General features: G+C 46.5%; 1 protein-coding gene across 1 annotated transcript in view; it reads left to right on the top strand.

The window, feature by feature from the left end:
• Positions 1–21,414, top strand: part of LOC129713917 (glutamate receptor ionotropic, NMDA 2B-like) — a 153,702-nt gene that overhangs the window by 110,261 nt on the left and 22,027 nt on the right. The window contains exons 3-4 of the mRNA XM_055663295.1: positions 16,929–17,043; positions 19,730–19,935. Of these exons, the coding sequence (XP_055519270.1) occupies positions 16,929–17,043; positions 19,730–19,935 (321 nt within the window). The remainder of the gene's footprint in view (positions 1–16,928; positions 17,044–19,729; positions 19,936–21,414) is intronic.

Here is a 21,414-nt window from a genome sequence, read left to right as displayed (position 1 = left end):
AAAAGACTAGGCGTGTATTCACTGGAATATAGAAGGATGAGGGGGGGATCTTATAGAAACATATAAAATTATAAAGGGACTGGACAAGCTAGATGCAGGAAAAATGTTCCCAATGTTGGGCGAGTCCAGAACCAGGGGCCACAGTCTTAGAATAAAGGGGAGGTCATTGAAGACTGAGGTGAGAAAAAACTTTTTCACCCAGAGAGTTGTGAATTTATGGAATTCCTTGCCACAGAGGGCAGTGGAGGCCAAGTCACTGGATGGATTTAAGAGAGAGTTAGATAGAGCTCTAGGGGCTGGTGGAGTCAAGGGATATGGGGAGAAGGCAGGCACGGGTTACTGATAGGGGACGATCAGCCATGATCACAATGTATGGCGATGCTGGCTTGAAGGGCCGAATGGCCTCCTCCTGCACCTATTTTCTATGTTTCTATGTTTCTATGTAGGTAGAGCCAGCAAAGTCCGATCAAGGATAGTCCGAGGGTCACCAAACAGGTAGATAGTAGTACAGCACTGCTCTCTGGGTCATGACTTATGGGTGTTTGAGGTGGTGGAAGGTACAACTACAGCTTTGGTCTTTACGAAGTGTGTCCACTCTGCGTCTACACCAGACCTGTGTGCTTTCAATGAACAAGTAGGGTGGCAGTGTGAAGAATCTCGAGGAGAACCAGGGGAAGGTTGCCTAGGTTCAGTACCTCATTACTACAGAGGTGGGAGTGGCTCCTGAATGCAAGAAGCTTTGGAGGATAATACTTAGGGTCTCTGCATTGTTCCCATTGGATTTCAATCCCTTTCAACCCTGGGGTTGGAAATCTCAGTGGACTTGTTGCTCTTTAAAATGACCCTTTTCTTTGGCGCCGTAATTTACGTGAACCTTGGCGACCTAAGGCACGGGTCACGGACTGCATCAAGGCCCACCGCCAGTGAGCAGGCTGAGCCACAATAGAAGGGGAAACCCTTGCCAGTGGCAGGACTGGCTGGCCTGCAACCACTAGGAAGACAATCGCCAAAGCCGGCTCGTTAGTGCCAGAAGCTGGAGTAACTCAGCGGGACAGGCAGCTTCTCTGGAGAGAAGGAATGGGTGACGTTTTGGGTCGAGACCCTTCGTTAGTGCCAGAGACAGGAGGAAGGCTGCAGCCCTAAATCCCCCCCCCCCCCCCAATGCAGCATTTGTGTATGGCTCGTGCATCGGACTCGTCAGCCACACTCGATCCCATAAGACATTACATAGATACATAGAAAATAAGTGCAGGAGTAGGCCATTCGGCCCTTCGAGCCTGCACCGCCATTCAATATGATCATGGCTGATCATCCAACTCAATATCCCGTACCTGCCTTCTCTCCATACCCCCTGATCCCTTTAACCACAAGGGCCACATCTAACTCCCTCTTAAATATAGCCAATGAACTGTGGCCTCAACTACCCTCTGTGGCAGAGAGTTCCACAGATTCACCACTCTCTGTGTGAATGAGACTGCACAATCAGTCTATCTTCATCTAGAACAAGCCACCACCATAGAAACATAGAAAAATGGTTGCAGGAGTAGGCCATTCGGTCCTTCGAGCCAGCACCGCCATTCAATATGATCATGGCTGATCATCCACAATCACGTCTCCCCATACACCTTGATTCCATTCGCCCTAAGAGCTAAATCTAACTCTTTTGAAAACATCCAGGGAATTGGCCTCCACTGCCTTCCAGCGAATATAAGCCTAATCAATCCGTTCATTCATCATATGTCAGTCCAGCCATCCCGGGAATTAACCTGGTGAATCTACGCTGCACTCCCTCAATAGCAAGAATGTCCTTCCTCAAATTGAGGACCAAAACTAATAGCATTTGGAAGCCATTTGAACAGGTACGTGGATAGAAGTGGGTTATGGGGAGAAGGCAGGAGAATGGGGTTAGGAGGGAGAGATAGATCAGCCATGATTGAATGGCGGAGTAGACTTGATGGACGGAATGGCCTAATCTGCTCCTATCACTTATGACCTTTTGACCTTAATAGCTTCCATGTCAAAGTAATCCCCTACCTAGTACATTACCCTGATATATAGTGTATCCATCACTGGCACACCCTAACTACTGTGTCCCATACTTAATCTGAACTGTAGTTACCGTTCTGGCCACACCATCCTGGTCACACACTCATCTCCCCGCTACCTTCAGGTAGAAGGTACAGGAGCCTGAACACTGCAACGTCCAGGTTCAGGAATAGCTACTTCCCCACAGCCATCAGGCTATTAAACTTGGCTGGGACAAAACTCTGAATATTAATAGCCCATTATCTGTTATTTGCACTTTATCAGTTTATTTATTCATGTGTGTATATATTTATATAATGGTATATGGACACACTGATCTGTTCTGTAGTCAATGCCTACTATGTTCTGTTGTGCTGAAGCAAAGCAAGAATTTAATTGTCCTATCAGGGACACATGACAATAAACTCTCTTGAATCTTGGAGCTAAAATCTGTAGTTACTATATAAAAGCTAAAAATGTTAACTCTTGTTTCTCTCTCCGCAGATGCCGCCTGCCTTGTGGAGTGCTTCCAGCAGCTCTTGCTTCTTATTTCAGATTTACTACACCAACCTGTGGAATGGATGCAATTGCTGCCGTTGGTTGAATAAGCTAATGGCTGGCGGAGGTTTGGCAGTACAGGTCTTCAATTCACCCCAGCTACTGTGGGGTCTTGCTGAATCAGTGGTGGTATTTGTGCCACTGGGTAACTGGAACCAGAGTGCCAGTGTGACCCTTGACCGAGGCAGCTCACCCTTGCCACCACTTTGTGCTAAAACCTATTGTGTTCAACTACGCTTTCTGAAGATGTGCGAACTGACCCATTCACCTACAGGTGGATGTGATATATAAACACTTGGGGCATGGATCTAAAACAAATGTACCAACCTGTCACATGCTCTCGTAGTCTGACAATGTGTGTACAAGCAATGTGTGTAGATAATCTGCAAATGCACTCATGAAACGGAAGCAATAGTTGTGTGGAATTCTGAGATTGTACCAATCTTATATTTTATATTCATATCAATATAACGTTCGAATGTGGCAATTAATATTTCAGAGCCTGTGAGTCTGAGGGTGAAGAGATCTGAGTGCATTAGTCTGATCGTACAAAACTCATGGTGTGGAATCTGGAGCAGTTACAATAAGTGTGGCGATCTAGGAGGTTGCCAGTATATATGTATAGGTACATGTGTATGTGTACAATAGTAGGATCTAGCAGTAATAATTTGAGCACAACAGCCTGAGAGTGCACTAGTGCGAGTGTGTAAGTGAGACAATGCATCAACAGCCTGACAGTGCACTAGTGTGAGTGTGTAATGCCCTGTCCCACTTAGGAAACCTGAATGGAAACCTCTGGAGACTTTGCGCCCCCACCCAAGGTTTCCGTGCGGTTCCCGGAGGTTTTTTTGTCAGTCTCCCTACCTGCTTCCACTACCTGCAACCTCCGGCAACCACCTGCAACCTCCGGGAACCGCACGGAAACCTTGGGTGGGGCGCAAAGTCTCCAGAGGTTTCCGTTCAGGTTTCCTAAGTGGGGGGCATTAGAGAGACAATGCATCAATTTGAAGTGCACCAATATTGGAAACTGCAATATTTCAGTCTGATTGCAGTAACCCAACTGTAATCACCTCGACACCTACGATCTAAGAGCAGACAAACGTGAGTGCAATAATCTGCGGTGACATTCTGTTGTACCAGTGAGAGCACAGAGTATGAGCTCAGCAAACTGAAAATGGGCCAGTTCCGAGAATCTAATCATAACCAGTCAAACAACAGCCATTTTGCACGCAAATGAATGCAAAATCTAAAACGCTCTGAATGAAAGTACATCAGCGTTAAGGTGTACCAAACTGAGCCACACAAATCAGCATCATCTAGCCTTGTAATAGAAAATGTTCCAGTAATAGTTGACTTCTCTCGTACTTGGTGTAGCTGTTCAATAAGGGCAGCCAGCAACTTGTCAATGTATCAAAGCGTGTTTTATCGCGTCCAAAAACGAATGTGAGTACGTACCTAAAGGAACGAGGTAATTTGAATGTAACAATGTGGGAATTTGTCTTTGAGGGTAAGCTGATGTCGGAGTGCACAGTCCAAATCTGCACCAGAAGGTTCGTTATAGCGAGACGACATGTTTACCAAGAGTGTGCGGTTTGTGAGAGCACAACGGTGTACTGAGCTGAGAGTGTCCGGCCTGTGATTGCTGCAATCTGGGCACATGCCATGAAGAGTGTACTGGGGCTGGGCGAGTGGCATTCCACATAGGAGCCATTCTGACTGCTCACCATTTTAACAGTGCTGCAGTTTAACTGTGTACAAGTAAGAATACACTCAATTTAGGAGCACTCCAATGGGAGTATCTAAAACAGATAGTGTACAGGGTACACAAAAATGCTGGAGAAACTCAGCGGGTGCAGCAGCATCTATGGAGCGAAGGAAATAGGCAACGTTTCGGGCTGAAACCCTTCTTCAGACTGATGTAGGGTGGGGGGAGGGGGGATTTTGGGTGGAAGGTAAAATCACAAGTGCGGGGCTGGGGAACGATGAGGTTGGAGGCTCGGGGGGGCAGGGAGCAAACTTGTACGTAGCCCCCACCCTACATCAGTCTGAAGAAGGTTTTGGCCCGAAATGTTGCCTATTTCCTTCGCTCCATAGGTGCTGCTGCACCCGCTGAGTTTCTCCACCTTCGATTTTCCAGCATCTGCAGCTCCTTCTTGAACAACTTGGGTTGGGTGGCAGTGTTAACCATTGAGAGGATGAGAAATTGTGACAGTCATGCTGCCGATTTAATAGTAAGTCTACTGGATCAGTGGGATTATACTGACTTAGCTGTAAGAAGCCTGGGAGACAACCTGTGAGCATAATATCGTAGCAAAGATTCAGTAGTCAACGCAGTCTGAGTATATCAATAAGCAATGCAGCTGTGACATAATTTGAGTGATGTAAATAACCTGATAAGGGTGGCGGGGTGGCGCAGCGGTAGAGTTGCTGCCTCACAGCCTTGGTTCAATCCTGATAGGGCTCTTAAAAATAGCGGAGTCAGGGGGATATGGGGAGAAGGCAGGAACGGGGTACTGATTGGGGATGATCAGCCATGATCACATTGAATGGCGGTGCTGGCTCGAAGGGCCGAATGGCCTACTCCTGCACCTATTGTCTATTGTCTACTGAATATAGTTCAGATAGTAAGAACGGAAAGCCACAATTTGTATAAGAAGTTGTATTTGACTGCCCACTGAGGCTTTTCCCTGGAGGGGCATCAAAGCCATCCACCCAGTAACTGATGCTGTCCTGGCCTGGATGTCTACCCTTAACCGACAACATTAGGCTGTGCACGCCATACGCAAGAAGAAGAAGTATAAGAATGAAGAGGATCTGGTATATTCACTTCTTTGCATTTACAAGCAACTTCAATGAAATATATCAATGAAACTTGTGGAAATAACAACTGGAAGATTTGTTTTTATCATCAACTGCGTAAATCTGTTTCACCCCCCCCCCGCCTGCATAGTAATGACAGTGGAAAGGTTTGAGATTGCCATTGCAGTGTCTATCTTCCGTTTAATCCAAAGCATCTGCAGTTCCTTCCCACACAATGTAAAAAATGGTGTTAACTAATAAGAGTAAATGATCCATGGCTGCACTGATGTGGCAATGCGCTAAAGAGAACAGAGGGACTTTGCAGCACAGGAACCTGAGGGTGCGGCAATTAGAGTGGACCAGTCTGAGCACTGTATCAGTAGAAAACACTCACGTTGCAATCAATGTAACGATATGTGAAGCAAGGAAGGAACACTGGCCAAGCAGAATAATCATCTTTAAGCTCGTCAGTCTGTACATCGTCAGTCTCATCAATTGTCAGTCTGTAACAGTGATGGTGAGTGCCGACACGGCAATGTAAAAATCTGCGAGCATGTCAGTGGAAATATCTATAGGGCCTGTCCCACTTGGCCGTCATTTGCACGTAATTTACGCCACATCATTTACGCGTCACGATGCACGACATGCACGTCGTGACACGCGCGTGATGCGCATTATGCGCGCATGGTGCGTGATGACATAGGCAGTGACGCGCGGCCAAGCGTGGTGTCGCATGATTTTGTGATGTACAAAATCTCCGCACTCCATCTGCGTGACGCGCAAGTGACGTCCAATTGGGACAGGCTCTTACCTGTTCCAGGGTCTGTTAATTCAATCGTGCCGCAGTTTGCGATTCTGGCGATCTAGGTGCATGAATTACAGTCGTGAGCCGACATTGAACAGTATTGGTCTAAAGTTGAAACCAACTCACACTGTAAATGGGGGCTCCCTAGTCTGGCAGTATAATTTAGTTTAGTTTTGAGATACAGCGCAGAAACAGGCCCTTCAGCCCACCGAGTCCGCGCCGACCAGCGATCACCCGTACACTAGCGCTACACAACACATTGGGAGCAATTTACAGAAGCCAATTAACCTACATACCCGCATGTCTTTGCAGTGTTGGAGGAAACCCGTGCGCCCGGAGAAAACCCACGCAGTCACAGGGAGAATGTGCAAACACAGAACATACAGCAGCTCCCTTAGTCAGGATCGAACCCGGTTCTCTGGAGCTCTAAGGCAGCAACTCTACCGCTGCACCACCATGCCACCCATAAACTTACCTTGATGAGAGTAAGCCGATATTGAGAGAGTGCCAGGATGTGTGCACCATCTGAACTTACCAATTCTAGAGTTGAGAAACCAGAGGATACACATGGTACACATTTGCGAGTGCAACAGAAGGCACATTCTTCAGAGAGTGTGTTAACTTGAGAGAATTGCAATCTCTCTCCAAATCAATCTGAAAATATGCATTATAGAGTGTGAAATATCCTTAGAACGTGAGCAATGAACATATCTAATTGAGAATTTCCAGGTGAAAGTGAACCAATGTAAATTTCAAATGTTCCAGTGTAACAATGTGCGCAGACCAATAAGGTATTTAATAATAGTGTAAAAAAGAGGGCCAATTATAATGCCGTTTGAACAATAGAGTGTGCACAAATCTAGTGGGGTAACTAACGCTTTTTATTACAGCTTGTATATGAAAGCTTTTCACTGTACCCTTCTTCTTGCGAATGAAACATAAACCAAAGGAATAGTTAGAACTCAAGCCGGGTGTTGAACAGCCAGGTTGTTGTCTCTGATGGCGTCAATGTCTGCCAGGCCCTGACACAGCTCCATTTGGTGGGTGGTAGAGTGGGCACCCAGAGATGACATGGTTGTCTGTCTGTTGTTCTGCTCCACATTCACAGGCTGGGCCCCATCACCACACGCTGGCGTTGAAACGCCCAACTCCAGTGCCAAGTCTGTTGAGCTTCACCCATGCTCCTCTGGGGAGGTCAGACCCTGGACAGCTTTTATCTGGTGAAGAGATGTAGCTGTGTAATGGAGATGAGGTTGTACCCGAAGCTTTTCACTGTACCTCAGTACATGTGACAATAAACGAAACTGTAACTAATATGTTGTGTCATAACAGTGAAGTGATGAAAGGGCATCAACAAAGTGTGACCATGGGGATACATTAAATGAGTGTGTAACAGTGCACCAATATGTTCGATCACACTTGAGTGAAACATGGAAGGTGCACTGAAAGGTATGCTACAACAGAGTGTAACACGGGTGCTGTCTGTACGGAGTTTGCATGTTCTCCCTGTGACTGCATGGGTTTTCTCCGAGATCTCCGGTTTCCTCCCACACTCCAAAGACGTACAGGTTTTGTCGGTAAATCTGGCTTTACCTTGCACTAAATGTTATTCCCTTATCATGTATCTGTACACTGCGAACGGCTCGGTTGTAATCATGTATTGTCTCTCCGCTGACTGGTTAGCACACAACGAAAGCTTTTCATTGTACCTCGGCACACGTGACAACAAACTAAACTGTGAACTGATAAACGTGCCAAATCAGAATTTTAAAGAATACTAGACCAAGTGCAGACCCGTTGGGTCTGCTCCCCCAACGCAGCCGTTCCCTACCCGTAGCCCCCACGGGAGACGTGGTCCTCCAACTCAAGCGGCTCAGGAATCAGCAGTGCGGCTGTTTTTAAATGGCGTGTTTGAGGCGGGCGCCAGCAGCCGTTATGGTCGCTGGCCAGCAGCAGGCGGCAAAATGAGTGAGTGGGGGGGGGGGGGGAAGAAGCATTTTATTAAAAATGTGTACATAAACATGACTAGATTTAATGAGGAGTGGATACTTGGAATGAAAAGTGAAATCTCTACCGGAATGGAAAAAATCTGGGCGTTTCTGGGTCTGGTGTTGGCGTAGCAACGAATCAAAGGCTGGCACCCACAAGTCAGGCAGAAACACACACTGCCAGCCAGCCACAGAGTTTTAATATTATATAGATAGATATAGATACTGATGCCAACGTAAGATTGGTCTGAAGAAGGGTTTCGGCCCAAAACGTTGGATATTTCCTTTGCTCCATAGATGCTGCTGCACCCGCTGAGTTTCTCCAGCATTTTTGTATACCTTCGATTTTCCAGCCTCTGCAGGTTTGTTTTCCAGCATCTGCAGGTTTGTTTAATCTGAGTAAAGCCTGAGTGTTTATCAAGAAGCATAGGGCAGTCTGAAAGTGTACTAATTAAGATGTATAATTTTGGGTGTGAAAGCTGGCAGTGTGCTGAGGTTTATTTCTCATTATGTCATTGCAACACAGCGATCTGCAATTTAAAAATCTAAAGCCATAACGATGACTGTGAATCAATCTGAGAGTCTTAACAATCGAGTGTGTGTCGAGCCAAGAGCCTTCGAGACATCAGTGCATCATTCTGAGAGTGTGCAGTGATTTAGCCGTGCACATGAGACTGGTCTACTCCAACACAATCATTCATTCAAAGGGAGCTCATCTGAGGGAGAACTAAGAGGGAACTATATCAGCATGACAAAATACAAATGGCAACAAATATCTTAATGCAGACATTGGCAATAAAAACGCACCCAGCCAGGGCGGCACGGTGGCACAGCGGTAGAGTTGCTGGCCCACAGCGCCAGAGGCCCGGGTTCCATCCTGACTACGGGTGCTGTCTGTACGGAGTTTGCACGTTGAACGCGCGGGTTTTCTCCGTGATCTTCGGTTTACTCCCCCACTCCAAAGACGTACAGGTTCGTAATTTAATTGGCTTGGTGTATGTGTAAATTGTCAAGTCAAGTCAAGTTTATTCATCACATACACATACGAGATGTGCAGTGAAATGTTGTCCTTAGTGTGTGTAGGCTAGTGTGAGTGTGCGGGGATCGCTGGTCATCACGGACTCAGTGGGCTGAAGGGCCTGTTTCCGCGCTGTATCTCTAAACTAAACTCAACAGTCTGGCTGCAATGATATTGTACCAAAGAAAGCGATCTGGTACAGTGTGTAACAATCAGCTGTATCAAATGGTTGTGTGACAACAGACTTAAAGAGTCTTATTGTTCAATTGTCATATGTACAGGTACATTGACAGTAACAAAAACGATTGTTCAAAATGGTGTACAAATGTACAGTGTAACAGTGAGCTTGTATCAATATGGTGTGTAACCATAGTGCAACAACAAGGGGGCTTCCATGTGGCAATGTAACGATACTGTAACAATAAGAGTGCACCGATACAATGTGTAACAATCTAGTGTTATAATGCGCCAGGGCCAATATAGAGATGAACAATAGAGTGTAAGGGTTGTCCCACTGTACGAGGTAATTCAAGAGCTCTCCTGAGTTTAAAAAAAAATCAAACTCGTGGAAGCATGTAGAATGTACGTACGGGTACGTCGGAGCTCGGGACGGCTCTTAGCGGCTCGTAACGCTAACGGCAGGTACTCGGGAAATGCGGTAAGCTCGGGAAGACTCGTGAAGATTTTTCAACATGTTGAAAAATGTCCACGAGAGCCCCGAGTACCCACGAGCGGCCGTTACCGTAATTCTCCGAGTTCGAATCAGGGGAAACTCGAGAGAACTCTTGAATTAGCGCGTACAGTGGGACAGCCCCATAACAATGAGAGAGCACCAACGTGGCAATGTACCAAGAGAGAATGACTGCGAGGGTGCATCAATCTGGTGGTGTAACAATAGTGCAACAATGGTGTCACATCAGAGTGAAGGTGTGTTACAATGCAGCGTAACAGCAGGGATGCGACAAATAGTGGTGTAATAATCGTGCAAAACGATAGTGCATAAATATGTGTCACAACAGAGTGAAACAATGAGAGTGCACTAAAAGGAGTGATACAATGGTGTGTAACAAATGAGGGTGCACCAATATGTTCTGGCACAACAGAGTGTAATACTGAGCGTGCATTAATACCGTGGTGCAACAATGCAGTTATGGCAATGGAACGTTACAACCACAGTGCAAACCACAAAATGCAAGTGCAGCAATATCGTGATGTCAATATTAAAATGTAACAGGGACACTAATAGAGTCTGCAACATCAGTGTGCAATAATGGAAGGTGATCAATATGGTAGTGCTTCAATGCTGGTACGAGAGTGCATTATGTGAAGGTGTTATCTGTGGAAATGCACCAAGAGGGAAAGTGTTTCACTGTAATGTGGAACAATGGAGTTTAACTAATGTGGAATATTATAGTCAAGTCAAGTCAAGTTTATTCGTCACATACACATACGAGATGTGCAGTGAAATTGAATGTAAACAGTGAGGGCACACCATGATGGAACTGCAATAATTCTGTAACAGTGATAAGTCTATTCCTGTCACAATAGTGTACAACAGTAATGCCCCTGTCCCACTTAGGAAACCTGAACGGAAACCTCTGGAGACTTTGCGTCCCACCCAAGATTTCCGTGCGGTTTCCGGAGGTTGCAGGTAGTGGAAGCAGGTAGGGAGACTGACAAAAACCTCCGGGAACCGCACGGAAACCTTGGGTGGGGTGCAAAGTCTCCAGAGGTTTCTGTTCAGGTTTCCTAAGTGGGACAGGGGCATTAGGTTCCACCTATGTGAGTGTGTAACAGTACAACAAGATGTTTATGTTCCATAACAACAGAACACAACAACAATGGTCAATATTGTCCTGTAACAATACTGTAACAATGAACGTGAGCTAAAACGGGATTAGCGTACGTGGGCAAACCGAGATGGGCTGAATGGCCTGTGTCTGTATAGCATCGCTCTGTGAATCTGTCTCCATTACATGGTGCGACACTACAATTGCAACAGTGGGGTGTAACAATGAAGGTGGTATAACAGTAAAGGGCCTGTCCCACTGTACGAGGTAATTCAAGAGTTCTCCCGAGTTATCCCCTGATTCGAACTCGGAGAATGTCCGTACGAGTCCGTGGATGTCCCGTAGCGGCTCGTACGAGTAAGTAACGGTAGGTACTCGGGAAATCCGGTAAACTCGTGACATTTTTTCAACACTGAAAAATGTCCACGAGTAAAAAAAATTTTCGTGATGAAAAAAACTGTTACTTTTTACTTGTCCGAGCGCTGCAAAGCATCCACTACGGACATTCTCAGATACAATACACAGTGGACCAAAGATAATTGTGCAAGCAAGATTCGATGTGTTCATGTCCTTTTAAGTGTGTGCTGTTAGAGTATACCTACATGTATTTAATATGTGTGTGGCTGGATGCCTCTGTGTATGTGCGTGAGTGTCTACACACCTGTTTGTATATGTATATGTGGCTCTAGGTGCCTGTCTGTGTGTGTGTGTGTGTGTTTGTGCGTGTGCACCTGTATATGTGCATGTATGTGTACACATGTATATGTACGTCTAGGTACCTATGTGTGTGCGTATCTGTGTGTCAGTGTCTGTATGTTAGTGTCTTTATATGCATAGGTGTGTGATTGTGTGTATATGTCTTGGTATGTGTTTGTATAGGTGTGTGTTTGTATATGTGTGTGTGTGTGTATGTAGGGCTCGTGTAGGCACGTGGATATGTATTCTTGTATGTGTCTCTGATTATGTATAGGTGTGTCAATGAATGTATGTGCACGTGTGTGCAAATGCTTGTGTTTCAGTGTCTCTGTTTGCTTGTACCTGAGTAAATATGTCTAAGTGTGTGTGGTGTGTGTGTGTGTGTGTGCGTGTGGATATATAACAGATCCTGGTGTGCAATCATTTATACTTCGATTCCAATAAAGTCCTCACTCTCTCTAGACCGTGTGGTAATCACAGTCACCCCATGTTAGAATTCACACCCAGGCATCACTGTGGAATCATCATTAGGCTCCAGGGATCCCCGGGGAACAAGAAACATAAGTGCATCTTTACTAGGTGTTAAAATAATTAGGATTCATAAAACAAGCAAGTTAAACTTGTTAGACCCTGCATTTTTATTTACAGTGCACAATCCAAAGCCATTATTAGCCCCGGACCAAATTATCACCATTATTCCATCTCAGTTACAGTCACTGAGGGAGCGCTGATCGTAACAGCATCTCATATTCCGCTTGGGCAGCTTACACCCCAGCGGTATAAACTTCAAGTTCCTTGCTTTCCCTCTCTCTCCATCCTCCCCTTCCCAGTTCTCCGACCAGTCTAACCATCACTGATTACATTTTATCTCTGTTTGCTTTGTTGTTACCTTCTCCTAGCTGACAATGATCCACGAACTTCATCCCCTTTGATGTCTCATTCTCACACCTTACACTTCCTTATCTCTGTGTCTCCCCCTCCCTTGACTCTCAGTCTGAAGAAGGGTCTCGACCCGAAGCGTCGCCTATCTCCTTCGCTCAATAGATGCTGCTGCACCCGCTGAGTTTCTCCAGCATTTTTGTCTTCCTTCGATTTTCCAGCATCTGCAGTTCCTTCTTAACAACATGCTACCTGTCCCGCTGAGTTGCTCCAGCATTTTGTGTCTATCTTCAGCTGATCAGTTGAAGTCGACCACAATGTCCTTTGGGATTAAGCCTGTAAATACCGGGATTCATATGCACATGTGTCTAAAGGTTACAATTTCAGTGGCAATAAGCAGAACACAAACTGGTTTGTACGATGTCCACACACTAATTGAAGCTAATGAGCCTTATTTTACCAGGGCTGCTGTTTTACTGGTTCAGTAAAGACAGACTTTTAAGTAATTATCTGCTTCAAGTGATGATATTAATCTCTGTCGGTGCAGAATTCCCAAGGGAATAACATTTACCGCGCTGAGCAGCCTTGCAGGCAAATATTTGGCCAACTGGAGCTTCATCGTGATGTATGTGGCTGTAAGTGCTGCCAAGTACTGGATGGCAGGGAATAGAATGGTTTCGTTAGAATATTTCTTTATTTTAGAAATGTTATTGTTCATCATACTTTCTTTGCTTGAAAGTGGAAATTATACAGTAAAAGTCTTGCTGTTTGAAATTCAAGGGTTTGCAAATCCCTATTATGAAAATATCTAAGAAATACTAGTAAAGATTCAATAGAAAATAGACAATAGACAATAGGTTCAGGAGTAGGCCATTTGGCCCTTTGAGCCAGCACCGCCATTCAATGTGATCACGGCTGATCATCCCCAATCAGTACCCCGTTCCTGCCTTCTCCCCATATCCCCTGACTCTGCTGTTTTTAAGAGCCCTATCTAGCTCTCTCTTGAAAGCATCCAGAGAATCTGCCTCCGCCGCCCTCTGAGGCAGAGAATTCCACGGACTCACCACTCCCTGTGAGAAAAAGTGTTTCCTCGTTTCCGTTCTAAATGGCTTGCTCCTTATTCATGACTGCTGAAGAGTAGAAGCCTTAGGGCATCACGGTGGCGCAGCGGTAGAGTTGCTGCCTTATGCCCCTGTCCCACTTAGGAAACCTGAACGGAAACCTCTGGAGACTTTGCGTCCCACCCAAGGTTCCCGGAGGTTTTTGTCAGTCTCCCTACCTGCTTCCACTACCTGCAACCTCTGGCAACCACCTGCAACCTCCAGGAACCGCACGGAAACCTTGGGCGGGGCGCAAAGTCTCCAGAGGTTTCCGTTCAGGTTTCCTAAGTGGGACAGGGGCTTTGCAGCATTTACAGCACTTACAGCTCCAGAGACCCCGGTTCAATCCTGGCTACGGGTGCTGTCTGTACGGAGTTTGTACGTTCTCCCCGTGACCTGTGTGGGTTTTCCCCGAGAACTTCGGTCTCCTCCCACACTCCAAAGACGCACAGGTTTGCGGGTGAATTGGCTCGGTATAAATGTAAATTGTCCCTAATGTGTGTAGGGTAGTGTTAATGTGCGGGGATCGCTGGTCGGTGCAGATTCGAAGGGCCTGTTTCCGCGCTGTATCTCTAAACTAAACTTAAGTAAACTAAAAAGCAACCAGGCTATGTAAAGTTGCAATGAATCAGGATAAAACCTTATGCTGCATCTCAACAATTATTGCGTAAGTCGGGATGTATCTACTCCTGAACAGTAGGCTTGCATAATGTAGACTTGAACTGTGTACACCACACAATGTATACCTGTATCGTACACCACATTATATTTGCACTGTGATCTACATGCGTACAATGTACACATACAATTGCCAGCAGTTGTGAGAGATCTTTATATTTACCACAGTATAATTTGTGCAGTTTAGACCTATGACGCAGTCCAAATGATGAACAGCTAGGCAGTGCCCTAAGGTCCTGCTGCAATTTTCAATTGTCATTTCGCAAATTAAAACTCAAAGGCCTTATCAATGAAATGGGCAGTATTGATGAATGCAATTTTCTCAATGTGAATGGAGGTGCAATTTAGATCAGTCACCTTATATGAGGCTGACTCACAGGACTCTGCCACAGCTATTTTTGAGCTCTTGAATTCTGACAGAACGCCTGTGGGCTTTTCCTATTTTCCCAGGTTGAGCAATAGTGTGTGAACCAAAGCCAACAATTCCCACCTTGGCTCCACCTGTCTCTCCACCTCCTTCCCCTTCCTTACAGCCCATCACTTTGACCAGACGCTACCTTGATATCCAACCTGAAGAAGGGTCCCGACCTGTTCCTTCTCTCCAGAGATGCTGCCTGGCCCGCTGAGTTACTCCAGCTTTTTGTGTCTATCTTGATATCCTCACCTTTCACACAATGCCCAGTTTGGCATCTGGGTAAAGCAAGGACCATCACCCGTCTGCCAACATCGTGGGCCAGACCTTAAACAATGATAGAAACATAGAAACATAGAAATTAGGTGCAGGAGTAGGCCATTCGGCCCTTCAAGCCTGCACCGCCATTCAATATGATCATGGCTGATCATCCAACTCAGTGTCCCGTACCTGCCTTCTCTCCATACCCTCTGATCCCCTTGGCCACAAGGGCCACATCTAACTCCCTCTTAAATATAGCCAATGAACTGGCCTCAACTACCCTCTGTGGCAGAGAGTTCCAGAGATTCACCACTCTCTGTGTGAAAAAAGTTCTCCTCATCTCGGTTCTAAAGGATTTCCCCTTTATCCTTAAGCTGTGACCCCTTGTCCTGGACTTCCCTAACATCGGGAACAATCTTCCTGCATCTAGCCTGTCCAACCCCTTAAGAATTTTGTAAGTTTCTATAAGATCCCCGCTCAATCTCCTAAATTCTAGAGAGTATAAACCAAGTCTATCCAGTCTTTCTGATGTGTGTAGGAAGGAACTGCAGATGCCGGTTTAAACCGAAAATGGACACTTAAGTGCTGGAGTAACTCAGACACTAAAGGGCCTGTCCCACTTGGGCGTCATTTGCGCGTAATTTACGCGACCTCATTTACGCGTCACGACGCACGACACGTGCATCGTGACACGCACATGATATGCGCATGGTGCGTATTACGCACGCATGGTGCATGGTGATGTAGGTAGTAATGCGTGGTCGCGCACGGCGCCCCAGGATTTTGGGAGTACAAAAACTTTGCGCGCCATCTATGTGACGCGCAAATGATGCCCAGGTAGGACAGGTCCTTAAGTGCTGGACTAACTCAGCGGGTCAGACACTAAGTGCCGGAGTAACTCAGCGGGTCAGACAGCATCTCTGTAGAAAAGGAACAGGTGACGTTTTAATACTGAGAGTCAGGGGAAAGGGAAACAAGAAATACAGACGGTGATATAGAGAGAGACAGATAACAAATAAATGCAAAAAAGTACCGATGATATTGGAGACAGGCCATTGTTTGTTGTGGCCTAGGTGAAAACGAGTTGCCGACAACGAGACTCAACAAGAAGACTTTGAAGCTGGTACATCCACATGGGTGGGGGCAGGGATGGAGAGCGATGGGTTACTTGAATTTAGAGAAATCAATATTCATACTGGGTTGTAAACTCACTGGGGCGTGAGCTGCCCAAGTGGAATATGAGGTGCTGCTCCTCCAATTTGCGCTGGGCCTCACTCTGACAATGGAGGAGGCCCAGGACAGAAAGGTCAGTGTGGGAATGGGAGGGGGAGTTAAAGTGTTTAGCAACCGGGAGATCAGGTAGGCCCAGGCGGGCTGAGCAAAGGTGTTCAATGGGGTAAAGGAAGGAGATGACAAGCTGAGTATTATGGTTTCAAGACAATGACGTCTCCCTCAATGGCAGCAACTGAAAGAGCTGCACATCAGCTTCAGGATGAGCTCTGCATCCCGGTTCGCTGGCTTTACCTGATCACGTATCAGCACACACTGCAAGTGGCTCGATTGTAATCACGTATTGTCTTACCGCTGACTGGATAGCGCGCAAACGGAAGCTTTTCCCTGTACCTCGATACACGTGGCAAGAAACCAAACTGTATAAATTCGACCTTGCGGGTTTAAGAAAAGGAATGTGAGATTGCTGAGTGCAATCAGTGCACGAGCATCCCGAGAATAGCACTGCGCACAGTGGGGGAGTCAACGCATGTTGAGGTTTGAACTATAATGAGTTCAACCCACAGGCTCTTGTGCGCTCTGTTCGTCCTGAGCTTTTGACACCCGTGCTTTGTTAAATAATCAAAAATAAGCATGAACCCGTACACGCTCCAGGTACTCACTGATCGCTTTTCCTCCTGTCTTTGCAGATACCTTATGAATGTAAGCTTTGAGGGAAGAAACCTCTCCTTCAGTGAAGACGGGTACCAGATGCACCCCAAATTAGTAATCATCCTACTGAACAAAGAACGGCTATGGGAAAAGGTAAGGGGCTCAGTGGGGTTTGTATGGCAATGAAGATCCTAGATATACGTGCTGCAAGCCACCTTAGCCATCGTGCCATGATAGAAGCAACCAAGGGTATTTATTATAATCTCATCTACAAACAAAGACACAAAATGCTGGAGTAACTCAGCGGGTCAGGCAGCATCTCTGGAGAAAAAGGACCAGTGACATTTCGGGTCGGGACCCTTCTTTTGACATCTTCAGTCTTCTAGCTGATGAAGGGTTGTAACCTGAAATAGACGACTATTTGTGGGTGTCAGGGGTTACGGGGTGAAGGCAGGAGAATGGGGTTGAGAGGGAAAGATAGATCAGCCATGATTGAATGGCGGAGTAGACCGAATAGCCTAATGCCCCTGTCCCACTTAGGAAACCTGAACGGAAACCTCTGGAGACTTTGCATCCCACCCAAGGTTTCCGTGCGGTTCCCGGAGGTTGCAGGTGGTTGCCGGAGGTTGCAGGTAGTGGAAGCAGGTAGGGAGACTGACAAAAACCTCCGGGAATCTCTGGGAACTGCACGGAAACCTTGGGTAGGGTGCAAAGGCTCCAGAGGTTTCCGTTCAGGTTTCCTAAGTGGGACAGGGGCATAATTCTGCTCCTATCACTTATGAACATGAACTCATCCATTCAAACCTACACCACATTTAAGTCAGTGTGATTATCTGACTGCCCCAGGTCTCGTGTCCTCTATGCTATATCAGTTCCCCATAACTTTCAATTATCTTAGTTGTGATGTTCTACTTCCATTGGTTTCCCTGCTTGTGAGTTTAGTTTAGTTTAGAGATACAGCACGGAAACAGGCCCTTCGGCCCACCAGCGATCCCCGCACACTAATGCTATCCCACACACACTAGGGACAATTTTTACATTTAAACCAAACCAATTAACCTACAAACCTGTATGTCTTTGGAGCGTGGGAGGGAACACAAGATCTCGGAGAAAATCCACGCAGGTTCATAGCATCATGTTCGACCCTGACATTGTGGGCCGAAGGGCCTGTTATTAGAAACATAGAAAATAGGTGCAGGAGTAGGCCATTCGGCCCTTCGAGCCTGCACCGCCATTCAATATGATCATGGCTGATCATCCAACTCAGTATCCTGTACCTGCCTTCTCTCCATACCCCCTGATCCCTTAGCCACAAGGGCCACATCTAACTCCCTCTTAAATATAGCCAATGAACTGGCCTCAACTACCCTCTGTGGCAGAGAGTTCCAGAGATTCACCACTCTCTGTGTGAAAAAAGTTATTCTCATCTCGGTCCTAAAAGATTTCCCCCTTATCCTTAAACTGTGACCCCTTGTCCTGGACTTCCCCAACATCGGGAACAATCTTCCTGCATCTAGCCTGTCCAACCCCTTAAGAATTTTGTAAGTTTCTATAAGATCCCCTCTCAATCTTCTAATTTCTAGAGAGTATAAACCAAGTCTATCCAGTCTTTCTTCATAAGACAGTCCTGACATCCCAGGAATCAGTCTGGTGAACCTTCTCTGCACTCCCTCTATGGCAATAATGTCCTTCCTCAGATTTGGAGACCAAAACTGTACGCAATACTCCAGGTGTGGTCTCACCAAGACCCTGTACAACTGCAGTAGAACCTCCCTGCTCCTATACTCAAATCCTTTTGCAATGAAAGCTAACATACCATTCGCTTTCTTTACTGCCTGCTGCACCTGCATGCCTACCTTCGATGACTGGTGTACCATGACACCCAGGTCTCGCTGCATCTCCCCCTTTCCCAATCGGCCACCATTTAGATAATAGTCTGCTTTCCTGTTTTTGCGTTGTACGGTGTTGTACGGTGCTATGTTTATAATGGATAAATACAGAGAGGGCATGAATTGCAACTCTGAACCATATTTCAGTTCAAGGTATTCAATTCAATTCAATTCAATTTTGTTTAGTTTAGAGATGCAGTGCGGAAACAGGCCCTTGGGCCCACCGAGTCCGTGCCGACCGGCAACCTCCGCACACGAACACCATACTACACACACAGGGGACAATGTTGCAATTAATCCAAGCCAATTAAACGGCCTGTCCCACATGGCGATATTTTCGGCGAATGCCGGCAACGTTGACTGACGTATCAGGTCACCGGAAAATTAGCGGCGTGACGCGGCGTGGTGACGTATATACGCACGGTGTTTTTTCAAGAGTCGCAACATTTTTTTTGTCACCGCTGGATTTTGAAATGTTCAAAATCTTTTGGCAACACTGATATGATGCCGGCAGTCGCCGAAAAAATTGCCAAGTGGGACAGGCACTTAACTTACAAACCTGCACGTGTGGGAGGAAATCGGTGCATCCGGAGAAAAAAACAAACACATGTCACGTAAAAACGTACAAACTCCATACAGACGGCACCCGTAGTCAGGTTCTTCTTCTTTCATGTGGCGTGCACAGCCTAAAGTTGTTGGACAACTTGTTCTATTTGATCTTCCGTTTGTGCACGTTGAGTTGATTGCATTAGTCGAAACAGGGCGGGCCACGTGAAGGTTGCAATCTTCTCGAACCCGGGTCTCTGGCGCTGTAAGGCAGTAGGTCTACTGTTATAGACCACCATTCTGTGTGTGGCCCAGGCCAGACAGCCCACATATTCCACTGAGCAAGAAGCAGCTCATACCGTTACCTCCCGTGGTTAACTGACTGGTCTTTCACTTGTGTGCAGGTTGGGACGTGGGAGGCAAAAAGGCTGGCCATGAAGTATCACATCTGGCCCCGGTACTACTTGTTCTCGGAGTCGGAAGAGGAAGACGACCACCTGAGCATCGTCACGTTGGAGGAGGCGCCCTTCGTCATTGTGGAGAACGTGGACTCTCTGAGCGGCACGTGTATGAGGAACACGGTACCCTGCAGGAAGCACGTCAAACCCATGTACGTACCCACCTAGCTGGTCTTGTCTGCGGTGCTAACAGCAGGGTATATTGCTGGGCAGTGGAGGCCAAGTCACTGATTGGGTTTAAGAGTGGAATCAAGGGATATGGGGAGAAGGCAGGAATGAGGTACTGATTGGGAATGATCAGCCATGATCACATTGAATGGTGGTGCTGGCTCGAAGGGCCGAATGGCCTCCTCCTGCACCTATTGTCTATGTTTCTATGTTTCTATGTGACTGGGCGCACAGCGATCATCAATGCAGACACAAGGAACTGCAGATGCTGTATTAGAGAGAAGAAAAGACACAAAGTGCTGGAGTAACTCAGCGGGTCAGGCAACATCTCTGGAGAAGAAGGGTTTCCATTTGAAACATCAAAACATCGCCTATTCCTCTTCACTAGAGATCTTGCCAGGCTTACCCTTTGCATATGTGTCTATCTCTGGAGAACATGGATAGGTGATGCTTCGGGATGGGTCCCTTCTTCAGACTCATGGTAGTGAGGGGGGTGGGGGGAGAGAGATAAAGCAGGAAGAGAGGTGGGGTTGGTATATAGTTTGACAAGTGATAGGTGGATACAGTAGAAGGGGAGGTCGATAGGTAGATAGCTGGACTAAACCCACAGAAGAAAATACAAAAAGACAAAAGTAAGCACGCAGGTACAGCAGGCAGTGAAGAAAGCGAATGGCACGTTGGCCTTTATAACAAGAGGAGTCGAGTATATGAGCAAAGAGGTCCTTCTGCAGTTGTACAGGGCCCTAGTGAGACCACACCTGGAGTATTTTATGTAGTTTGGTCCCCTAATTTGAGGAAGGACATTCTTGCTATTGAGGGGGTGCAGCGTAGGTTTACAAGGTTAATTCCCGGGATGGCGGGACTGTCATATGCTGAGAGAATGGAGCAACTGGGCTTGTACACTCTGGAGTTTAGAAGGATGAGAGGGTATCTCATTGAAATATATAAGATTGTTAAGGACTTTGACATGCTAGAGGCAGGAAACATGTTCCAGACGTTGGGTGAGTCCAGAACCAGGGGGCACAGTTTAAGAATAAGGAGTAAGCCATTTAGAACGGAGACGAGGAAACCCTTTTTCTCACAGAGAGTGGTGAGTCTGTGGAATTCTCTGCCTCAGAGGGCGGTGGATGCTTTCAAGAGAGAGCTAGCTAGGGCTCTTAGAAATAGCAGAGTCAGGGGATATGGGGAGAAGGCAGGAACTGGGTACTGATTGGGGATGATCAGCCATGAGCACATTGAATGGCGGTGCTGGCTCGAAGGGCCGAATGGCCTACTCCTGCACCTATTGTCTATTGTCTATTGTGTGAGATGAGAGTGTAAAGAAAGAAGAGGCACGAAAAGTGAAGCCAGAGGAGGGAATTTAGATGGAAGAGGATGGGAGGGGAAGAGGCATTGAAGAGTAAGGAACATCTTTTCCTAACTGCGAACCAAGTATAATCCAATCCATTGGCTGCCAGGACACA

Source organism: Leucoraja erinacea, chromosome 37 (assembly GCF_028641065.1).
Source record: "Leucoraja erinacea ecotype New England chromosome 37, Leri_hhj_1, whole genome shotgun sequence".
NCBI classification, from domain to species: Eukaryota; Metazoa; Chordata; class Chondrichthyes; order Rajiformes; family Rajidae; genus Leucoraja; species Leucoraja erinaceus.
Note: the sequence above shows the minus strand (reverse complement) of the source record. Positions and strands in the feature narration are given on the sequence as shown.